This window comes from Pongo abelii, chromosome 19, assembly GCF_028885655.2.
Source record: "Pongo abelii isolate AG06213 chromosome 19, NHGRI_mPonAbe1-v2.0_pri, whole genome shotgun sequence".
Lineage (NCBI taxonomy): Eukaryota > Metazoa > Chordata > Mammalia > Primates > Hominidae > Pongo > Pongo abelii.
Genome location: NC_072004.2, coordinates 13,473,758 through 13,495,352, shown reverse-complemented (window position 1 = coordinate 13,495,352; position 21,595 = coordinate 13,473,758). Strand labels below are relative to the sequence as shown.

The window sequence follows — 21,595 nt, the reverse complement described above, 5'->3', positions numbered from 1 at the left end:
CCAGGATGGTCTCGCTCTCTTGACCTCATGATTGGCCTGCCTTGGTCTCCCAAAGTGCTGGGATTACAGGCGTGAGCCCCCGCCTCCGGCCTTATTTTTTTTTCATTATTGTTACTCCTTTAAGAAATTAACAAAACTTTACCTCCTTCAAAATCATCAAGATGTTCTAGGTTTCCTTCCAAAAGGTGATTTTTTTCACCACTTATATTTTTATGTGCAGGCAATCTGGAATTAATTTTTCCTAAATAGCTAGCGGCAAATGCCAACATTTATTTTTCCATATATTTATATAATATAATATATATTATATACTATATATAATATAATATAATATATATTATATAATATAATATTTATTATATAATATATTATATAATAAAATATATATAATAGAAATATATTATATAATATATATATTTATATGGAAAATTGACCAAACATCATTGATTAAAAATAAAATGGGGAACGGTAATAGGGTAATTGTTTTTTGGAAGAAGTACTTCCAGAGAGAGCCAGTAGCAGTGCCAGAGGGAGGGTGAAAGAGCAAAAGACAATATGAGGGCAATGAGAATTCAGGGCAAATGGCCCAAATTGATAAGAAGAGTGAGGCACATGGGGGAAGTTCTTTTTATTCTTTCTTGCACATATTGGATGCACCATGCATATGTGTTGTTGAGTGTCATGGAGAGCTCTCCCAGGTGGTTCCCTGATCATAGAGGTGGCAGTGGTGCAGCCAGTGCTAGAGTGTTAGGCTTGCCTCTTGGACCATCATTAAGGCACAGCCATGGAGGCAGGTCTGTCCCCTCAGTAGTGTGGCAGTGGGAAAGTCCTCTGGGTCATTTTAGTACTCCCACCATTAACTCCTGACCTGGTTGAAGGCTGGGGTAGAAAACAGAGGACAACTTAGCATGTCTACCGTGGTTCCTGCTTGACCATAACACTTCCTGCACCACAGACAGACAGCAGCTCTAACAACCCTAGGCCCTGAGACCCTTACCCAGGGTAACAGATCAGATCCAGAATAGAATTCCCTAGCACAGTAGAGTGGCATGATGTTTGAGCCAGAGAGGAAAATTGCCAAGCAGTTTCCTTCCTGGCACAACTGCACCCATACCATGGAAGGAAATGAAATCCCCTTAAAAACTGTGCCCATCTCTCTCTCACCATAATAAGATAATAAGCCAGGCTCTGCCCTTCCAAATAATGTAGCCAGCTCATGGCCTTCAAACCAGGCATCCTCACTGTCTGAATGACAAATGGGGAGGTGTGTCAGGAACATGGCAAAGAGTTCTAACTCTCTGAACCCTTTGTTAGCTGGACTAAGTGGGGTTCTTCATGTGAAGTTGAGAATTCAGAACACTGGGTGTCACATTCTTAACAAGAGTGCTTCCATGTATTCCCGGTAGTAATAATGGCCATGTTGACACTTTATTACAGTCCAGGAATTTTGAACCTTTGGCTTGATTTTTCTGGTAAGGTGAATAAACTGAGCATAGAGATGCTAAATTACTATCTAGTGATCACGCAGCAGGCAGTGGGCATGGACTACAAACCTCATTTTTTGATTTGAGATCAGCTGCACAAAAATCTCATAAACTATTATACTTCCCTTTTAGCAAAACCACAGCCCCCTTCAGCAGTACCTTGTTCTAATGTTTAATTAGCCATAAGGCAAAAAGACTCTTTTGTCTAACTAATTTCTATCAATGCCACTGAAATGTTTGTCCTCCCTTAAGTTCTTTTTTTAAAAATTGTAGTAAAATACACATAACATAAAATTTACCATTTTAACCATCGTTAGGTTCAGTAGTGTTAAGTACATACACGTTGTTATGTGATCAATCTCCAGAACTCTTTTAATCTTACAAAACACATAACATAAAATTCACCATTTTAACCATTGTTAGGTTCAGTAGTGTTAAGTACATACACGTTGTTATGTGATCAATCTCCAGAACTCTTTTAATCTTACAAAACTCAAACTTCATACCTACTGAACAATAACTCTCTGTTCCTCTTCTCCACAGCCCCTGGAAACCACCATTCTACTTGCTGTCTCAATGAATTTGAGTACCCCAGATATATCGTATAAGTGAACTCATATAGTATTTGTCTTTTTGTGACTGGATTATTTCACTTGGCATAATGTCCCCAGGGTTCATCCATGTTGGAGTGTATGTCAGAATTTCTGAATAGTATTCCATTGTATGCATAAACCACATTTTGTTTATCCATTCATCTGTCAATAGACACTTGGGTTGCTTCCACCCTTTGGCTATTGTGAATTCTCTTTGTGTTCTATGGGGAGAAGAGCAACTGTGTATAACCTACCTTGTAATAATTCCTAATTTGCTTGTGAAATTTCTGCTTATCTTTGCCTCCCTCAGGACAAAACAAATATACTTCTGTATTTTTTCTTTATAGTGTTGGTCTCAACCCATTTCCTCATCCTCACACCTACTATAAATGTCTCCAAATCCTGTTCACTATTTAGAGGGGAGGTTTGAATGGTCTATACTACTTAGCTTGGAAAGTAAGTTCTCCTAGGACTTATGCCTCCCATCCTCCAGTTGAATTTCTCCCATCCTTCTTCACCTGTTCTGTCTTCAGGCAAACCTCACGTGATTTATCAGTGCACACACCTTCGTGCTCCCATAGCCTGCCTCGTATTTCTACAGACCTTTTGTAATACCATAATAGATCTTTCATTAACCATCCCAGGCCCCAACTTTTACACAAAGCACAGTCATAGTATCAGGTTGATGCAAAAGTAATTGTAGGTTTTGCCATTAAAAGTGTTAGGTTGGTGCAAAAGTAATTGTGGTTTTGCCAATAGTTGCAAAAGCCACAATTACTTTTGCACCAACCTAATTTGTGCCTTACTCAGGTAAAGAAGAACGATTTCCAAGTTATAGACATTTTGAAATGCAGTATTCCAACATACATATGCCTTTTGTTTTATATGATAGTGTGGTGCTTTGTTGAACATTAAAATCCAGTAACATTTGCAATAAAAAAGTATGAAGTAATTTATCCCCTTCGTTGACTTGTTTAAAAAAAATTTTGTATCCCTTTTATTGACTTTTTTGAAAAAAAAATTTTAAGATTGCAATTTAAAGAATTCTGTTGTGAGTCCTGTTACAAAGCAACCATTTTCTACAATGTAAGCTTGATTAGCATTTATTTAGACTATCGTTTCTTTATTTTTGCAAAAAGAAGCTTGCAGGTAGCTTATAGTTAAGCCCAACTCTCCACACCCACCCCAGGCTAAATCAGTCAGTTTTCCTCACCCTGCAGATGACAGTAATGAGTATGTTTTTCTTTTGCAATCCTATTTTAGCTGTTTCCTCTTTAAACTCCTGTTATGTTGGATAGCTCTTTTCCCTATTCTATTGAGATTATTTAAAATATGGCTCCTTTTTTAGTGGTTTTAGCAGTGTTTTCTCTGGCCCAGAGCAATCTATAGTCTCAATCTCTGCAAAAGTCTCCTACAGCTCTTCCCCACTCCAACCCCACCCATAACACCCAGCCCCTTCCCCAACAGGCCAACCAGGAGCTCCCGAGTGAAGTATTATGCTCTCTCTATTTTACTCATCAAAATTTGAAATAAAGTAGTTAAAAGTCAAAGATATATAGAAAAAAAGAGAAAGTAATGATAGCTTTTTCAAAAAAAATCTATAAATACTCTTTCTTATCAGTTCAGTGTAGTTGATGGTTGCTTTTCAAGCCCACAACTTTTTCACACATCTGATTAAATTTCCTTCACTGAGAAATTCCAGCCATCTCTGGATAGAGCTCCTGGCTTACCTCAGACAAGAGTAACATAAGCTTTTATATTAGGCTGGCCTAGCCAACTTTTCAGTTCTACAAAAGGAGTCACAGAGGGATGAGTTCTATGCATTCATGTCACACCGCGGAATCTGCGTCACATAGGTGGTTATGCCAATGTGTGTCTCCTTTGTGTCAACACCAAACTCTCTGGTGTTCACTTACTCTTACCCAGACCTTGAGGTCTGTCTAAGAGGTGGGTAATGAGGTCCATTAAGAGTTATTTTGAAAAAGTTAAAAGCTCAGAAACAGAAAGCAAATGTCTATAAAAAGTAAAGATAACCTGACTGAAATGACAAAAATAAGCCTCACCCCCAAAATAAAAAACAAAAATGGGAGGAAATCTGAGTATGGGCTAAGAGAAAACTTTCCCTTCAACTCCTGAAGGGTTGCTGAAAATCATTGATGAGAGGCCGATTCATAGGAGAAAAGGCGTACATGTTTATTACTGTGTATGCAAGAACCTTCAGGGCGAAGACCCAAAGACACAGAGGAAATTGTCCATTTTTATGCTTGGGCTTAACTAAACTTGAACAGTTGTATAGAAATATGATTGGACAAAAAGGGTATGATCTAACCCAAATAGACCCAGTGGGGGAAGCCTGCAAGGCCTCTCTGTTTAGATTCTTCTTGGCCTCTCCGCGCATGCCTTCCTTCCTTCTGGGTGTGGGGCAGACCCTCTCAGGAACGAAGGTCTTATGACCTACAGTCAAACAGGATAGGTCAGATAATTTCTTTATGGACAATTTTTATACAGAAAAGTGGAAGGAAAGTTAGAGTAATGTTTTTAGGTTTTATGGCTGGCTTTGGGGAAAAGGAGTTCCGATCTCTATGACTTGCCTTGGGGGAGAGAGATTTCAGTTTCTGTGGTTAGTCTTTGGTAAGAGTAGGATTGAAAGACAGAGGGGCAGGAGAAGTTCAGAGAAAAACTTCTGCTACTGAGGCTGCTTTTGAGGCCTTCATTTTGGAGTACTGTTTTCTGAGTCCCAGTACCTGCACCATTAAAACGAAGGAAGTTATCAGGGCCATCAGATTGCCCAAGAGATTGAGGAATTTGTGCAGGAAATAATGCAGATGGGAGCAGGAATACTTATTAATCCATTAATAGGATGTCTGTGAATGACTTTAAAATAATCCAACTGGCCTGGTGGGGCAGCAGAAATGAGGGGATTTATAAATAAAATTGGCCATTATGAAGTTTTGAAGCTGGATGTGAGGTGTATGAGATTGATTTGACAATTTTCTCTGCTTTTGTTTATGTTTGACATGTCTCACAAAATATAGTTAGCCCAGATAGTGTAGGTGGGACAAAATCACAAGGAATTAATAACCGCAAGCTCCCATGATACAAAGTGTATCTTTTCCTTGCAGATGCAAAATAAAAACTCATCACAAATTCCATCAACCAAAGTAACAAATCTATCATCAGGATTAAAGATATAATACAATCCTACATAATGCCTACATTAAAAGAGAAGTCAAAACTATAAAATGAAATAACTAAAGATCTCTATCTATCCATCTGTCTGTAACTGTCTCAACAAATAGTGCATTTAATCACAGTATACTTAAGTTGGAAGAACAAATAGATTTGATCTCTCCTGTTCATGTGTTTTGACTGGCCCTGACTGAGGCCAGTAGAAAGCCTGCTTGAACAGAGAAGCAATATCTGCTGTATCAAGACTCCAGTTGGATTTTTGTTTTTAATGTGACAAAGTGACAGCTCATTTGTCAGGAGGAATAAACAGATAAGAATCATCAAGGACGTGTTGAACAACAGAAAGTCAGAATTTACTTTGGTGTACATGAAAATAAACTATCACACGATAATAACTTATAATTGGGCCAATGTAGAAAGGAATCAACATATTTAGAATATGATAATGATGGCATTTCATATCATTAGGCAAAAGATGGATTCTTTAATAAGTCTTGTTTGTTGCAGGAAAACTCAGGAATTACAAACATAAATATTTTGTGTAATATGCTACGTTATGTTGAATATAATTGCTTTGTTTATAAGAAAACTACAGGAAGGGCTCAGGATATTTTAATACTATCTCATAGCAGTATAATTGTGTTTATGACAATATTCTAATTCACCTGAAGATTTTGACCAAGGTTATTTTCTTACAGCATTGTGGATAAACAATAATAAAACACAGAAACTTAACATGGCATTTATTCGGTGCCAGGCAGTTTTCTAAGCTGTTGAGGTATATTAACTCATTTAATCATCACAAAACTGTATGCAATGGGTGATATTATTATTCTCCGTTTAATACACGAGGAATCTGAGGTGCGGGGCTCGTTGTGCGACGTCACCATCAGACATCTAGCAAGTGGGGGGGCTGGAATTGCGGCCTGGCTCCAGCGTGTACTTTACAGTCTCTCCTGGGACTGAGGTCTTTATGCACACCTCTGACATGCCTTTTTGCTTTTCTCAGGGACCTGATGCCCAGAACCCTGGACGGGCAGATCACCATGGAGAAGACGCCCAGTTACTTCGTCACGCGGGAGGCCCCCGCGCGCATCTCGGCCATGTCCAAGGACACCAAGCTCATCGTGGTGGTGCGGGACCCGGTGACCAGGGCCATCTCGGACTACACGCAGACGCTGTCCAAGCGGCCCGACATCCCCACCTTCGAGAGCTTGACGTTCAAAAACAGGACGACGGGCCTCATCGACACGTCGTGGAGCGCCATCCAGATCGGCATCTACGCCAAGCACCTGGAGCACTGGCTGCGCCACTTCCCCATCCGCCAGATGCTCTTCGTGAGCGGCGAGCGGCTCATCAGCGACCCGGCCGGCGAGCTGGGCCGCGTGCAGGACTTCCTGGGCCTCAAGAGGATCATCACGGACAAGCACTTCTACTTCAACAAGACCAAGGGCTTCCCCTGCCTGAAGAAGGCGGAGGGCAGCAGCCGGCCCCACTGCCTGGGCAAGACCAAGGGCAGGACCCACCCTGAGATCGACCGCGAGGTGGTGCGCAGGCTGCGTGAGTTCTACCGGCCTTTCAACCTCAAGTTCTACCAGATGACCGGGCACGACTTTGGCTGGGATGGATAACCATATAATTTAAAAAGAAAAAAAATCAAAATATAATATATTTTTTTACCAATCGGTAGAGAAGAGACAGTTTAATATTTGTGCTGAAAATATGTTTCAGTATTTTTTTCAATGAATGTTAAGAGTTTGTTCTCACTCCCGCCCCATCTTAATGTATAACCAACACCAAACACGTGGATCAACAGAAAAGGAAAATTTCACTCGTCTAAACCCTTTCAATTTTCAGTTTTTATTTTATGTTTTGTATACCCAGTCATGAAGTATAAGCATCAGTTGCCATTAAAAGTTTTCAGAAAATCTTGAGGTTAAACATCTCTCTGTCTTTTTTTTAAACACAAGGCCCTGATAAAATTGATATCTATCCTTATATTTTTCTCCCTTTTTCCTGTGCCACTTTTTCTTAAATTATTTCCCAGTTAGTATTATCATATGTTTGTACCCTTCACAGTTTTCATAGTGCTTTCAAATACACCTTTTTGATCATTAAAATAAAAAAATAAATCTTGCTCTGTTGTATAAGAGCACAGTAGGTAAATATTATTATCCCCATTTTACAGAAAGGAAAACTGAGTTTTTGGGAGGTGAAATAATGTATCTAAAGGTCAAATGGTGGATGGACCCTGGACAAAATTCCATCTTCCACTTGTTCCTTATTTCATGTCACTTTTTCCAGGGAGAATGGAAAAGAAGACATCTGCACCTTTAGAAATGGTTAGCTAGTTTTCAGATGATATGAAAAGGGACACAGAGTCCCTTGTTTTCTAAGTTCCCAGGCTACTCCTCATGGCACCCAGTCTCATTACATAGTTGTGTTCAAGAAAACCACTCAGACCTGGACACAACCTCTCTTAAGAGCCAATCTTGCCTCTTGGCTATTTAAAGTACACTGAGATATGGAAATCTTGACTGATGGATGCTTGATTGAATTGGAGAGGAATTATTGGATTCTTGCATGGAGGACAAGGTGGCCAGCCACACTAGGGGTAGCACAAGATGTGTTAGGAACATAACTTACCCATTTGTTGATTTAACTGACTTTAAAAAAAAAGAAAAACAGATTTCAATTAGCGCTTACGGGTATGAGTCTCATTTGTTTTTTAGTTTACCTCTTTTTAAAGAGAGAAAACCTACCTTTCTTTGTAATATCTCACTTCTAACTTTGGAGCTAGTACTCTGAAAGAATTAATTAGCAATTCATTTACAATGTTTTTATTTTTCATGGATGGAACATTATCACTTTGTCACTTTATTCCCCCCTCCCACTTCCTATTTATACCATTTATAACCTAATGTTCAGTAATATTTGGAAAAATATTCTAGGAAATGCATTTGTGGGTAAAATGGTGGCTTTTCCTCTTCTCTCGTCTATTTCTGCCCATCCCCCATTTAAACCACTCAAATAAATCAATAGTTTATTAAGAGTATTCCTTTCCTCTCTGAGTGGGTATTAACAAGGTTAGCATTAATGGGAATTAAATTGGTTTAGAGAGGAACACATATGCACGAAATATATAAAACATTTATAATTAGCCTGTCAGCAACATTTTATTAGACGTTTAAACCCAAGAGGAAAAATGTCTTCTATTTCATGGAAGTTTTCTTTATCTGCCAAAATTTAAAGGACCAGACACTCTAAAATAATATTCTTTTTCTTCTCTAATGTTGTCAATCAAAAGAAACTAAAGTTGTTTTAAAATATGCAGTACAATTGTACATGTACCATAGCTGCTGCATCAGGTGATGTAAATATTTCTTGAGAAGCTTAACACAGGATTAAAATGAAGGAAAAAATCTTTTAAGTGTTAGATATTTTGTCATTGCTCCAAATCTTTGGATTTATCTGGTAATATCCCATTTGTAGAAGTTAAGTAAACCCCAAATCCAGGTCACCTTTTTTCAGTTGATTTCCTTCATGTTTATGCCCTCAATTTCCCAGTGTCACAGACTGTTTTTATTCTACTTGAATCACTAGCTGCAACGATACTCATTTTAAATTCTTATCATCATTTTTCTTAGCTCATTTTGTTTGTACAACTGATTCTTTTGTGTTTGCTTGGCATTATGCAAAAGTGGCTTGCACAAAGCAACAATTGCATTCTGCAACCTTCATTTTTTTTAATGTGAAAGAAATAATAAAAGAACAGAATCGAATGCAAAGCATCCCTTTTTGAACATAAATATTTTTGTTCATATTATTTTAAAAATGAATGACTATGCAAAACACCAGGAAAATCTTCAAGCTTCTATGACTTCCTAAGAGTGTTAGAAGTAATAAGTCCCAGCAAAATGTGTAAAGATTTAGAGTCAGTATTCTCTAAAAGGAATGTCCATTCATTTCTGCCTCTATATAGTACTCATCCCTACTGTGCATGAACTTGGCCTCACATTTATTTTGTCCATTTAGCTACACCAAATAATAGGCTTTGACCTTGATTGGAACATCTTAGCGTCCATTCTCTGAGCTGTCTGCTCCAAAGCCATGCCTTCCAATCCCCTTCCTGTTTCTTAGAGGTAGAGTGTTGTCTTTCAAGAAGAATATCTAGAAAATATCTACAGCTTCGTTTTGAGCAGTTTGCTTCCAAGGTCACATCTACAGTGTATCCATTCTCCAGAGAACTTAGTCACTTCTAGGGAAATGAATTTTATTTCAATAAATGGAGATTAATATGCTTCTACAGAATGGATATTGATTATTCTAGAAATATTAATCCCACTCTAATTTTCTTATTTTCAAAGGATCTTCAAAGCTGACATCAACTTCAATGGTCATTTGGATCAAATCCCTGTTCAGCACCTGAATCCTTTCATTAACTTGTTATGCAGGGGGTTAAAACATTGATGTGTCTGTAAATTCTTAACTCTTGATATTACAGTTGAAAAGAGGATACATTTCTCCTAAACAGCTTCATCGTATTCTGCCAGCTGAGACCTGCTGAGTCCCCAGCTCCCCATGAAGATATCTGAAATTCAATATATGAATAAATAAATGTGTCTATAAAATAATAATGCCTTATATGTATATTGCAGACTAATCTTTCAAATACATTATTCCACCATATACCAACAACAGCAGCTCTCTACTCTCATTAGTTTCACTTTACAGATGTTTCACTAAGTTTCACTAGGGCTTAAGGCACTGGTTCTCAACAAAAGGTGATTTTGCCTCCCAGGGCAACGTCTGGAGATATTTTTGGTTGCCTCAAGGGTTGAGGAGTGTAGGGTGCTACTAGCATCCTGGATAGAGGCCAGGGATGCTGCTAAACATTCTGTAAAGCTCAAGACAGTCTCCACTACCAAAAATGATCTCAACCAAAACGTCAGTCATGCTGCAGTTCCTGAGTTAAGATGTGTATCAGTCACAGCTCTTGTGTGCCTCAGGTCGAAAAGCCAGATTCTAATTAATGCTAGACTGATAATTCTTCCAGTCACCATTCTATATTTTCTCTTGAAAACCTCTTTTCTATTATTTTCTTCCCTCCCTCTCTCCTTTCTCTTTCTCTTTCTTTCTCTTTCTTTTTTCTTTCTTCTTTCTTTCTTCATTCTTTCTTTCTTCTTTCTTTCCTTCCTTCTTTCTTTCTTTTCCTTCCTTCTTTCTTTTTCTTTCTTTCTCTTTCTTTCTTCCTTTCTTTCTCTTTCTCTCTCTCTCTCTTTCTTTCTTCTAATAAACAGAGCAATGTTTACTGTTGTGCTTTGCTGGGAAAAATGCTAAAGGCAACCAAACTGTGTTTTTATAATGAAGATACAGAAGCAGCTTGTAACAAATGGATAACTGCAATTGTGAGAAATGGAATCAGTCAGCTTCAGGTGGAAAATAACATTCCAATAAAACATTTCTAAAGGCTCTTTCAAGTTCAAGTCTTGCAGTTTCTATTTGCCTCCACAACAGGGCTGTGACTGTATTTCTTGTCACCTGACAAAACCAAAGTGCCTAGAGAGGGAAGTAAATATCTCCATTTCCGTTAAACGCTAAATTCAGATGGATGTGCTATGGTTACAAATAGCCTCGAGTTGCTGAATAATAGTAAAGGAAAGCAAATTCCTATTGCCTCATATCCTAGAAACCCCAGAACTTTGTGCATAATTTCGATAGACTCAGAGAACAGAAAAACTTATGGTTCTCAAACACAGGAAAAGTATTGCTGGGATTCATTCCAATATAAGCCTTGGTGTAGAAAAAAAGGGCCCCTACTTATTCTCCTATTGTATCCTGTAATCATTGAAGGAGAGTGGAATTTTAAAAGCCCAACCTCAAGCCCTGTTGGTGAAGCATTGGTGTTATTGTAGAATTTGTGGTCCTTGAAATATCTTCATCAACATGAAAACAGATTTGCACTGAGTTTCTAATATTCAGAAGAAGAACATGGATAGGAAAATTATAAATCTGTTTGCTACATAATGGAATGTTGAAATGGCAGGCCTTTCTTTAAAAGCTTGAAAAAGGATGAATTTGGGGAAATTATGAGGCAGTGTGACGTCACATAGAAAGTCATAAAATAATAAATTTTAGTTACGCTAGGAGGAAATAAAACTGAAAATAGAAATTGCTTCTAATATATGGTTCTATTGTGGGATATTAGAAAACGTTAGTATGTTTCAGGCTACAGCCCAATTGTTTTAGTTTAATTTCTAACTGTTGGTTGTGTTCTTTTAATAACAATATGCTCAACAACTTACTCTCCTCTAGTTTTACTGTAAAAATAAAAGGGAACACTGAATGGGGAACACACATTCTGCTGTGAGTCCTTTTTGCTCTCAAATGTCTGGGTATGATGTTTTAGTTACCTTTGAAGGATCAGATAGGATGAGATCTGGTGTCCTTCATTAGCTCTGCCTGGATGATCCATGACTATGCTAGATATTGAACTTGGTGCTAACTTTGATTATTACTAAGAGGGCTTTTGTGTAACTGTCTGGTCTGTACGTTGACCATTAGGTCTCTCCCAAAGTCATTTTATAATAAACCTAGAGTGTTCTCCCACACCCCAAGGGGAGCTTGCTTTCATTGCAAATAGGAATAATGAGTCTTTCCCCCTCCCATCTTCTACCTCCATGCTTCTCTCACTTTCCAGTGCCTTCTGCCACATCCTGCCTGTGACTAGTGATCTTTGGCATCTGATTCTTCCCTCTCTTCAGATGTACCATATCTGAGGATGTCCATTTCCTACTTCAGATTCCTGGGGAAAAAACTGCAGCCCACCTAGGGCACTTGCTCTCAGCTTCAGCTCCAGGAAAAACAGTCTGAATATCTGATATAGACCCCTAGAGAGATGAAAGTCAAGTAGGCTTAACTTTCCCCAAGAGGGTTTACATTAGGAAAAAAAAAAAAAAAAAAAAAGGCCCCAAAGGAGGATGGATGGAACTGAATCTGAAAGAATGGAGGCATGTCTAACATAGGAGATGGGGGTGTTGTTGAAAGGATGCTTACCTGGCTTCCAGTACCCCAACCCCTCACCACGGACCTGAAGAACTAGGGGCAGCAGTGTGTGGCCTTCCACTCCTGAAAGGTTATCTGCCTCTGGTCTGGGCAGTGGCATTTTTCTCCCACCTGTTTTCCCAGAAAGCCTTATCTAAGCTCAGATTTCTTTATTTCAGGCCTGTAACAACTGGTCAACCAGGGAACTGTAGGAAGCAAGGAAACTTTAGAGTCATTTCACTGCAATTTTTCAGAGGCAACAAGAGTTTTTGATTAAGTGCTATCAACTGATACCTTTCTAGCCAAACCTAATTTTTATTTCAGACTACTTGATCTTACCCCTAAATTCCAGATCAGTTGTTCTTCATTAGACAAAGTCCAACTAAATATCCTATAATAGTAACACCTTACCTTTATACAGAATGATTCAAAACATGTTTATATCAAAGAGGGTATGGACTTTAGACTTGAATAGTTTTTTTTTCTTTTTCCTTCCTTTCTAGATTAAAGAAAAAAAGTTGATATGGTCTATTACAGCTCATTCCCACCTTGGACAAACCCCACATTTCCCCTCAGCTGAATTACTTACAAAAGTCTTTTCAGCATCTTTCTTTCTACCCTTCTTGATTTTATTTTTTTCCTCATCTGAGTAAACTTTTACTCTTCAATTTTTTCCTGTATCAAAATCCTTATGTCAAAAACCATTCTACATATTTTTTTTATTCCTCCTTTCTTTCTTTTTTTTTTTTTTTTTTTTTTTGAGACAGAGTCTTGCTCTGTCGCCCAGGCTGGAGTGCAGTGGCGGGATCTCGGCTCACTGCAAGCTCCACCTCCTGGGTTCACGCCATTCTCCTGCCTCAGCCTCCCGAGTAGCTGGGACTACAGATGCCTGCCACCACACCTGGCTAATTTTTTATATTTTTAATAGAGACGAGGTTTCACCGTTTTAGCCAGGATGGTCTCGATCTCCTGACCTCGTGATCCGCCCACCTCGGCCTCCCAAAGTGCTGGGATTACAGGTGTGAGCCACCGCACCCGGCCTCCTCCTTTCTTTTCAACAAGACCCCTAATTGTTATTTTCCCCCTTTTATAACAATCTGGCCTCAAAATTATACCTTACTTTTCATTTCATTTGAAAGTGCTTGGCCTTCATCCTACCCTCTTTGATGTTCTTTGCCCTTTCTCAAATTGTGTTCTTTCCACGTTAGGGAAAGTTCTCTTTAGGGAAAAATCCCCTCCCTACTATCATTCAAGCATAAGGCATTTGAAACTTTCTTGTGGATGTAGCTTTCTTATTCCTTCCGACCCACTGAAATGCAAAAATTCCAACTGGTATTGACTTCCAACTGTAAAGTGATTCCGTATTGAACACACCTAGCTCTTTTTCTTCTAGCCATAAATAATGAGCTCTTTTTCAGACTCTTTGGCCCCTGCTATTTGGTGAGGCCATTAATAAAAAGTTCTTTATCAACGAGATGATGCATTTTACTAGTCCAAGCTATATATAACGAACACACAGAAAAAATTGGAAGCAGATCTGTTTCTACCAGCCTCATCCTGTCTTCTAACTGAAGTTGCAAATCTCCCACGTGTAACAATGCCCATAGTCTGTTTCCCTCATCATTCCTCCATGTCTGCTCCTAGGTTTCTCACCAGTCTGGTCTCTGCTAGTTCATTACCATTTATTTCTGTGATGCTTTCATTATTTAATGGACTCTTGTTCCAGTTCATCATTTTTACTATTGTGTCCCTTAGTTATGTGGTTGCCGCTTTGATGTTTTCCAGGTCTCTAAACCTGTGCTGAGTCGGCTGTTCCCTGACACTCTGTCATCAGCATAAGCAACCTTCCTTCATTTCATTCCACTTACCTTTTGAGCACAGGGATACAGCCATACAGGCAAATTATATATATATATACACACACACATATATATGTATATATATACACACACACATATATATGTGTATATATATATATATATTTGAAATGGAGTCTTGCTCTGTCGCCCAGGCTGGAGTGCAGTGTCACGACCTCAGCTCACTGCAACCTCCACCTCCCAGGTTCAAGCAATTCTCCCTGCCTCAGTCTCCTGAGTAGCGGGGATTACAGGTGCCCACCACCATGCCCAGCTAGTTTTTGTATTTTTTTGTGGAGATGGGTTTTCGCTATGTTGGCTGGGCTGGTCTTGAACTCCTGACCTCAGGTGATCCTGCCTTGGCCTCCCAAAGTGCTGGGATTATGGGCATGAGTCACCGCACCCGGCTTATTATATGTATCTTTTACCCTTACATGGTGCTTCATACCATGAAACAGAAAACAATGGCTTATCTAATCTGTCATTTTCTTGATCCCGTCCTTTTTCATGATGTTCTTTAGACGCACCAGCTCTTTCCGTGCCCTAATGATGAAACCCCATCGCTTGTATATAATCTTGTGAGTAATTTTTTATTTGGCCACAAATAATGAAAATTTGCATGGATAATTCAATCCCACTGAACCTTAATTTTTTCATTTATTAAAAAAGTGAATAGGATTAACAGTTCTGTTAGTCTCATTCCAACTGTGATATGTCTGGAAGCATTCTATGGTTGAAGCTGTTATTAATAATTATTTTTCTTCTGCCTCTTAAAATGGTAATCTTTAAGTCAATCGCTTTACTAACTTCCCATAGGCTGCTGAATCTGTGACCAAAGTTTATTTTTAGTAATAACAATCAGTGCTAGCTGGCCACTGAACCTTTCCTTTCAATAGAAATTGATCACATTTGTCAATGTTGGAGAAGTGGTCACTGCCCTTGAATTGTGTGTTTCTTCCTACTTCCCCTGAAGTCCCGACATTGTCACCCTTCCTGAGCTCTAAGGCTTCTGAAATAGTTCTGTTTAAAAAAAAAAAAAGAAAAAAAAAAAGTCCTTAATAACAGTTTCTACATCGAGGGTATCTTAATCCATTCATTTTTGACTCTTTAATTTACAGGCAATCTCCTACCTTGAACAGTAAAATATAGCTATAAAGAAACTTAATCATTACTTCTATCATTGCTTTGATCTGGCCCAGAGTGGTTTTCCTTTGACGTATGCTATTTTCTGTGAATTTTTATGGCCTGGTTTTTCCTGCCTCCTGCACCATTCCCTGCTTTTTGCAAAAGGAGGTAGGCACCTTACCTTTTGAATTCTTTCTACAGACAGTGCACCATTTATAACCATTTGGAAATGGGGACCAGGCTTCTCGCCTCTTGATAGGCCATACAAATGCCTTCTGAGTCTACAATTTACACAAAGGTTATTAAGTGACCAGAAAAGGCAGTATCTGTTGCTTTATTTCCCAGCCTCTATCTTCCTTACAACTAAACCCATGGCTTTGATTTGTGGAATTTTACTTAGGTTCTGGGATGTCTTTTGAATTCACTTTTATAAAAGGATTTTTTTATTTTGTTAAAATATATGTAACATAAAATTTATCATCTTAACCATGAAGTATATAATTCAGTGCATTAAGCATATTCACAATGTTGTTCTAGAACCATCACCAATATTCATTTCCTGACTATTTTATCATCCTAAACTGAAGCTCTAGACCCACTAAACAGTAACTCTTCATTCCCTCCTCCCTCAGTCCCCAGCAACCACCATCCTACTTTCTGTCTCTATTCCAGGTACTAGAGGTCCCGCCTACCTTGAAGGCATACTCAAATTTTGATCACTCAGCTCATTTTGTTTTTCTGTAAGCAAGCTCCCAATTGTTCAGTCCTGCCCAGCAGCTGAGTGATGTCTGCTATAGCCAGGTTTTAGACTTTCCAGCCCTTCCCTCAGTTACTCCAGATCGGGAGGTCCGCCCAAACCCATCTGTTTGACTGCATGCCTGATATCTCTTGCTAGACCTCCCTTGCTTTTATCTACCAAGGCAGATTAAGAGATTGGACAGTAGTCTTCTATTTCAATCCACTCAAGCCCTGGAAAAAAAATCTCTGTAGCCCTCTTCATTGATTTTACTACCTTAGTGATCTCCTCCCTTGTCTATTCTAAAGCCAAGGGAAGCCCAGTTATAATGAAATTGTTCCAATGGCTGTGGCCCAAGTTTCTCTTTACACATTTTTAAATAAATTTTCTGCATGTTATCTTTTAACTTGACGATATTTCTCATAGGAATTTGAAAGGTAGCTTATGCATCTTTGGTTCCTCTCGATTTAATTCATAGTCCCCAGGTAGCTGTTGTCTCTCCTGAAGGGTTCTCGTGAAGAAATCTCCAGTCTACATGGGGCACAGAGATAGCAAAAGTTCCTCCTGCCTTCTCCTGCCTCTGTCATATGCAGGTGAATTCACAACTCGCTACAAAATAAGTAAAGCTCAAGCTTCAGACTCTTCACTGGCAATGAGTGCCTTCCAGCGTCCTTTGCCCCTACATTTCTACTTTTGTATTTTTTTCTTGAAGGGACCCCTAAAATTATTTGAGTGTCAGGGTGTCAGGTGCCATTAAACCTATATCCACTTCTGCTTGCTTGATTTTTTTTTTTTTTTTTTTGAGACAGAGTTTCGCTCTCATTGTCCAGGCTGGAGTGCAATGGCGCTACCTTGGCTCACTGCAACCTCCGCCTCCTGGGTTCGAACATTTCTCCTGCCTCAGCCTCCAGAGTAGCTGGGATTACAGGAGCCTGCCACCACATCCAGCTAATTTTTTGTATTTTTAGTAGAGATGGGGTTTAACCATGTCAGCCAGGATGGTCTCAAACTCCTGACCTCAGGTGATCCACCCACCTTGGCCTCCCAAAGTGCTGTGATTACAGGCGTGAGCCACTGCACCCGGCCTGCTTGCCTGATTCTTGAAGAAAAATTTGCCATATTAGCAGAATGAAACTTCTTCCCTTTTTACCACATTTTTTTTTTTTTTTTTATACAGGGTCTTACTCCAATGTCCAGGCTGAAGTGCAGTGGCGTGATCACGGCTCACTGTAGCCTTGAATTCCCAGGCTCAGGTTATCCTTCCACCTCAGCCCCCCAAGTAGCTAGGACTACAGGCATGTGCCACCACAGTGGGGCAATTTTTTGTACTTTTTGTAGAGATGGGTTTTACCATGTTGCTCAGGCTGAGTCTTGAACTCCTGGGCTCAAGCAATCTGCTCACCTGGGCCTCCCAAAGTGCTGGAATTATAGGCATGAGCCACTACGCCTGGCCTCACCTCCTTCTTGATTAGTACATCTCAAATCCCATGCTCCCCTAGTTCCTCAGTTAAATTCTCCAGTTCCTCTTCCTCATTCTCATCATTCTCATCTGGCTGATGGCATTCGTTTGACAAAGGGTGGCTCATGGGTCTGTGTAAGAAACAAATGACAAGCCACTGCATTGGGAGATCATTCCATCTGCTCCATTTGAAAGGACTGGTGATGATGCAGTTTAATTTTAGCTGGTAGTGCCAGGTGAAACTGGTCAGCATAGGCCAAAACCCACAATAACTAAGGAATTACAACTTACAAATCACCTGGCACCCTTTTTAGGCCCTTCTTAGCCTATATTCTAATATAAATATTTACTACAAAGAATCAATGTAATGTAAATTATTAGTTAAGAGGATGGCCTTTCAGTTTGAATTCTAGATTTGCCTATTTCTAGCTTTGCAACTTTGGTAACAGGACTTAATCTGTCTGTGCCTCAGTTTTCTCTTCTGTAAAGAGGGAATGTTAATAATAGCATTCACAACAAAGGATTGTTATGAGGATTAAATTATTATGCAAAATGCTTATATCAATGCCTGGCACACGGTAACTAGGATGTGTTTCAGCTTTTATATTAGCTGTTGTTTGGAAGCTTTATATTCACTCACTTTCTTGGTTCTAAAATGACAGTGCTATGCATGAATATGTTTGTGTACTTAGACATTCTTATATTCCAGGCCTGTTTGCACAGAGATTATATAATTTGAGATAATTGCATTACATCATGTGATTATTTTACCTTGAAATTAGAGAACTGCTAAAATATGCACTGGAAATTTCCAAATCCTAAAGCTCTCTAACAGCTAAGTAGAAATTAGAAGTAGAAAGGAATAATTTGAAGCCATTGTCTTAGACCATTTGGCATTCCATAACAGGACGAAATAAACTGATTGGTTTACAAGTATTAGAAATTTATTTTTTCACAGTTCTGGAGGCTGGGAAGTCTGACATCAAAATGCCAGTAGGTTCTGTGTCAAATGCGGGCCTGCTTCCTATTTCATAGGCACCCGTCTTCTCATTGTATCTTCACATGGTGGAATGGGCAAGGGCACTCTCTGGGCTGTCTTCTATGAGGGCGCTAATCCTATTCAAAAGTTCCCCACCCTCATGATCTAATCACCTGACAAAGGCCTCACCTCCAAATCTAATCACATTGAGGATTAGGGTTCAACATATGAACCTTTGGGGAGACATAAGCATTCAGTCTATAGCACTGATTGATGGAGTCTGGTTTCATCATTTCATAGTTATGTATCTCTATTTTGCAGACATAAGTCATGGGCAGGAGGGTGACCACAGAGGCGTCCCCATCGTAAGTCATCTAACAGAAAGCAAAGCTTAGGGTTACTTGGTAGAGTGACTCATAGATCTCTTCATTGCAGGGCTGTGAAACTCTAGAAGTAGCAGCCCTTCACAGCATGAAGATCTGGGGTTTTGCTCACGAATGACACTATCTTATGACTTTACGTAAACGCTTGGGGGTTCTCAGAGTCTCAGTTTGCTCATTAGGGAGTAGATTAAATGATTTCAGAGGTTCCTACTAGCTTTAAACAAGTATAAATGTATAAACAAGTAAAAACAGTTCATCAAACTGACGGGTGAATCCTAGTGGTGACACATTTCAATTGTAGAACACTTCAGGGTTTGCACAGGTCTTTTGTAGGCACGGACTAGTATTTGTTTTTTTCTTTAGCACCCACTGTTTTTAAAGGAGATTATTTCCATTTTGACCACTGACCACTACCAATTTCACCTAAGTTCAAGACTATTTCCTCAGTAATACCTTTGTAAGAACATGGCAGAGTATTTTCCTTACTTAAAAAATTACTATCATGAGCACAGTTGACCTGATAAATTTAGAATTTATGTCACATCCCACTTCTGCAGAATTCTAGTGCAAAAACCATTCATGTTCCCATTTTATAATTTCATTGGAAGAGGAAAAAGGGTGGTAATATGGAAGTTGAAAATATTTTGATTTTTCAATTGATAGGCTTTAGAGAAAAAAAGCCTAATGCAAGATAATCTATATACTACCAAGGATGTTGTTCACCTTAATAGCTATAAAAACTAGGTTAATCAAGCTGGGGTGCTCTGGTTATCCGAATGTTTTGAGGTCATGGAGTTAATTCATGATCACAGTTGCAAAATCTCAATATAATGAAAATAATCCTTAGCAGCAGTGCCACAAGATGAAGATATTTACTATGAAATGAACTTACATGTTATAAAGTAAAACTTTACAGGGCTCCCAGCTTTATAGACTAGGACTATTTGTGTTTTATATATCAATCAAATTGGTTAACCAGTTTTAGCTTCCCTGCCTTTCCTTAAATTAAAAGTTGTAATTTTCAAAGGTAAATCTGGGCTTCCTAGGGCTTTTTGCAAATATATTAAGACTCTTCATAAACAAGAAAATTAATAGTTTCCCTCGATGGTTTGGTTCAGTTAATCCAATTGTACATTTTTGTTTATTTTCTTCCCACTGTAGTGGAAAAGGAACTAAAAGAAGACTGTGTGGTGTTGGTAGTGGTGGTTAATTTGATGCAATTTGTTTTCTCATATTTACTGAAGTAGAAATTACATGTGTGCTATATTAAGGAGGCACTCTATTTGAAGTTCCAAGTTTTTTGGCCCAAATTGATGATCATTAATATTAAAAAAAGCCTTTCAAAGCTCCTCTAAAATAATTTTCTAAGCCTCAGTCATCAAAATGGTAGCTTTTATGTGCTTTAACTCTTTGAAATATTTTTAGCATCCCAAATTTTTCCCACTTGAAATAATTTATCAGTTTTTTTCTCATAGAAGATATAATTTACTTTTCATTTTATGTCCATAGTTCTTAATTATTTCTTTAAAAACCTGTCAAGTGGTCTTTCATTCAAAATATTTCTTTAAGCACTTTCTCAATTCTGTAGCTTTTTCACTGTAATAATTTAAGTTGGAAACAGTTTAATGTATTAAATGTACATTTACTGTAATAAAACTACCAGAAAAATTATAGGCAATGACAATAAATTAAAATTTTTAAGCTTAAAATGAGAAAATCTCATTTAAAGTATATCTGTTAAATTGCATCACTACACCAGGTTTTCTGTCTCTTTTTATGTAACAAAATATGTATGTTTTTATGGTAGAGATTTAAAGAGCTTGTAACACCTTTTTTCACATCATATTTTACATTGAACTTTTTCCCTTCACTGTTATTCTGTTTAAAAAATAATTTTGTGTATGTTTTATATTTCATTTAATAAAACACATCCATTTCTTACAATATAGGAATGGTTGCTATCATTCATTTATGTCTATTTACAGCACATCATACTTGAAGATGCTAATATTACTGATGGGGTGAACATTGATTTTAATATTAAAGTTAGTATTATGTTATTTAAAATGAAAAATATCAAAATTTTAAACTTATATGTATTTATTTTCTGAAAACTGTATTAGTTTTTTCTTGCACTGCTGTAAAGAAATACCTGACACTGGGCAATTTATAAAGAGAAGAGGTTTAACTGGCTCACAGTTCTGCAGGCTGTACAGAAGGTATGGCCAGGGAGGCCTCAGAAAACTTACAATCATGGTGGAAGGTGAAGGGGAAACCAGCACTTCACATGGCCAGGGTAGGAGAGAGAGAGAGATAGGAGAGGTGCTATACATTTTTAAACAAGATCTCATGATAACTTACTCACTATCATGAAAGCAGCACCAAGGGGGACATCTGACCCCATGATCCAATCACTTCCCACCAGGCCCCACCTCCAACATTGAGGATTCCAATTTAACATGAGATTTGGGTGAAGACATAGACCCAAACCATACTATTCTGCTCCTGGCCCCTCCCAAATCTCATGTTGTTCTCAAATTGCAAAATACAGTCATGTCTTCACAACAGTCCCCCAAACTCTTAACTCATTCTGGCATTAACTTAAAAGTACAAAGCCCAAAGTCTCATCTGCGACAAAGCTAGTCCTTCTGCCTATAAGCCTGTAAAATGAAAAAACAAGTTCGTTACTTCCAAGACACAATGAGGGTATAGGCATTGGGTAAACAGTGCCTTTACAAAAGGAGGAA

General features: G+C 38.5%; 1 protein-coding gene across 1 annotated transcript in view; it reads left to right on the top strand.

Moving 5' to 3' along the window:
• HS3ST3A1 (heparan sulfate-glucosamine 3-sulfotransferase 3A1) overlaps positions 1–10,364 on the top strand; it is a 107,414-nt gene extending 97,050 nt beyond the window's left edge. The window contains exon 2 of the mRNA XM_002827057.6: positions 6,276–10,364. Coding sequence (XP_002827103.2) covers positions 6,276–6,897 — 622 coding nt within the window. The 3' untranslated portion in view covers positions 6,898–10,364. The remainder of the gene's footprint in view (positions 1–6,275) is intronic.
• Positions 10,365–21,595: the final 11,231 nt, after the last annotated feature.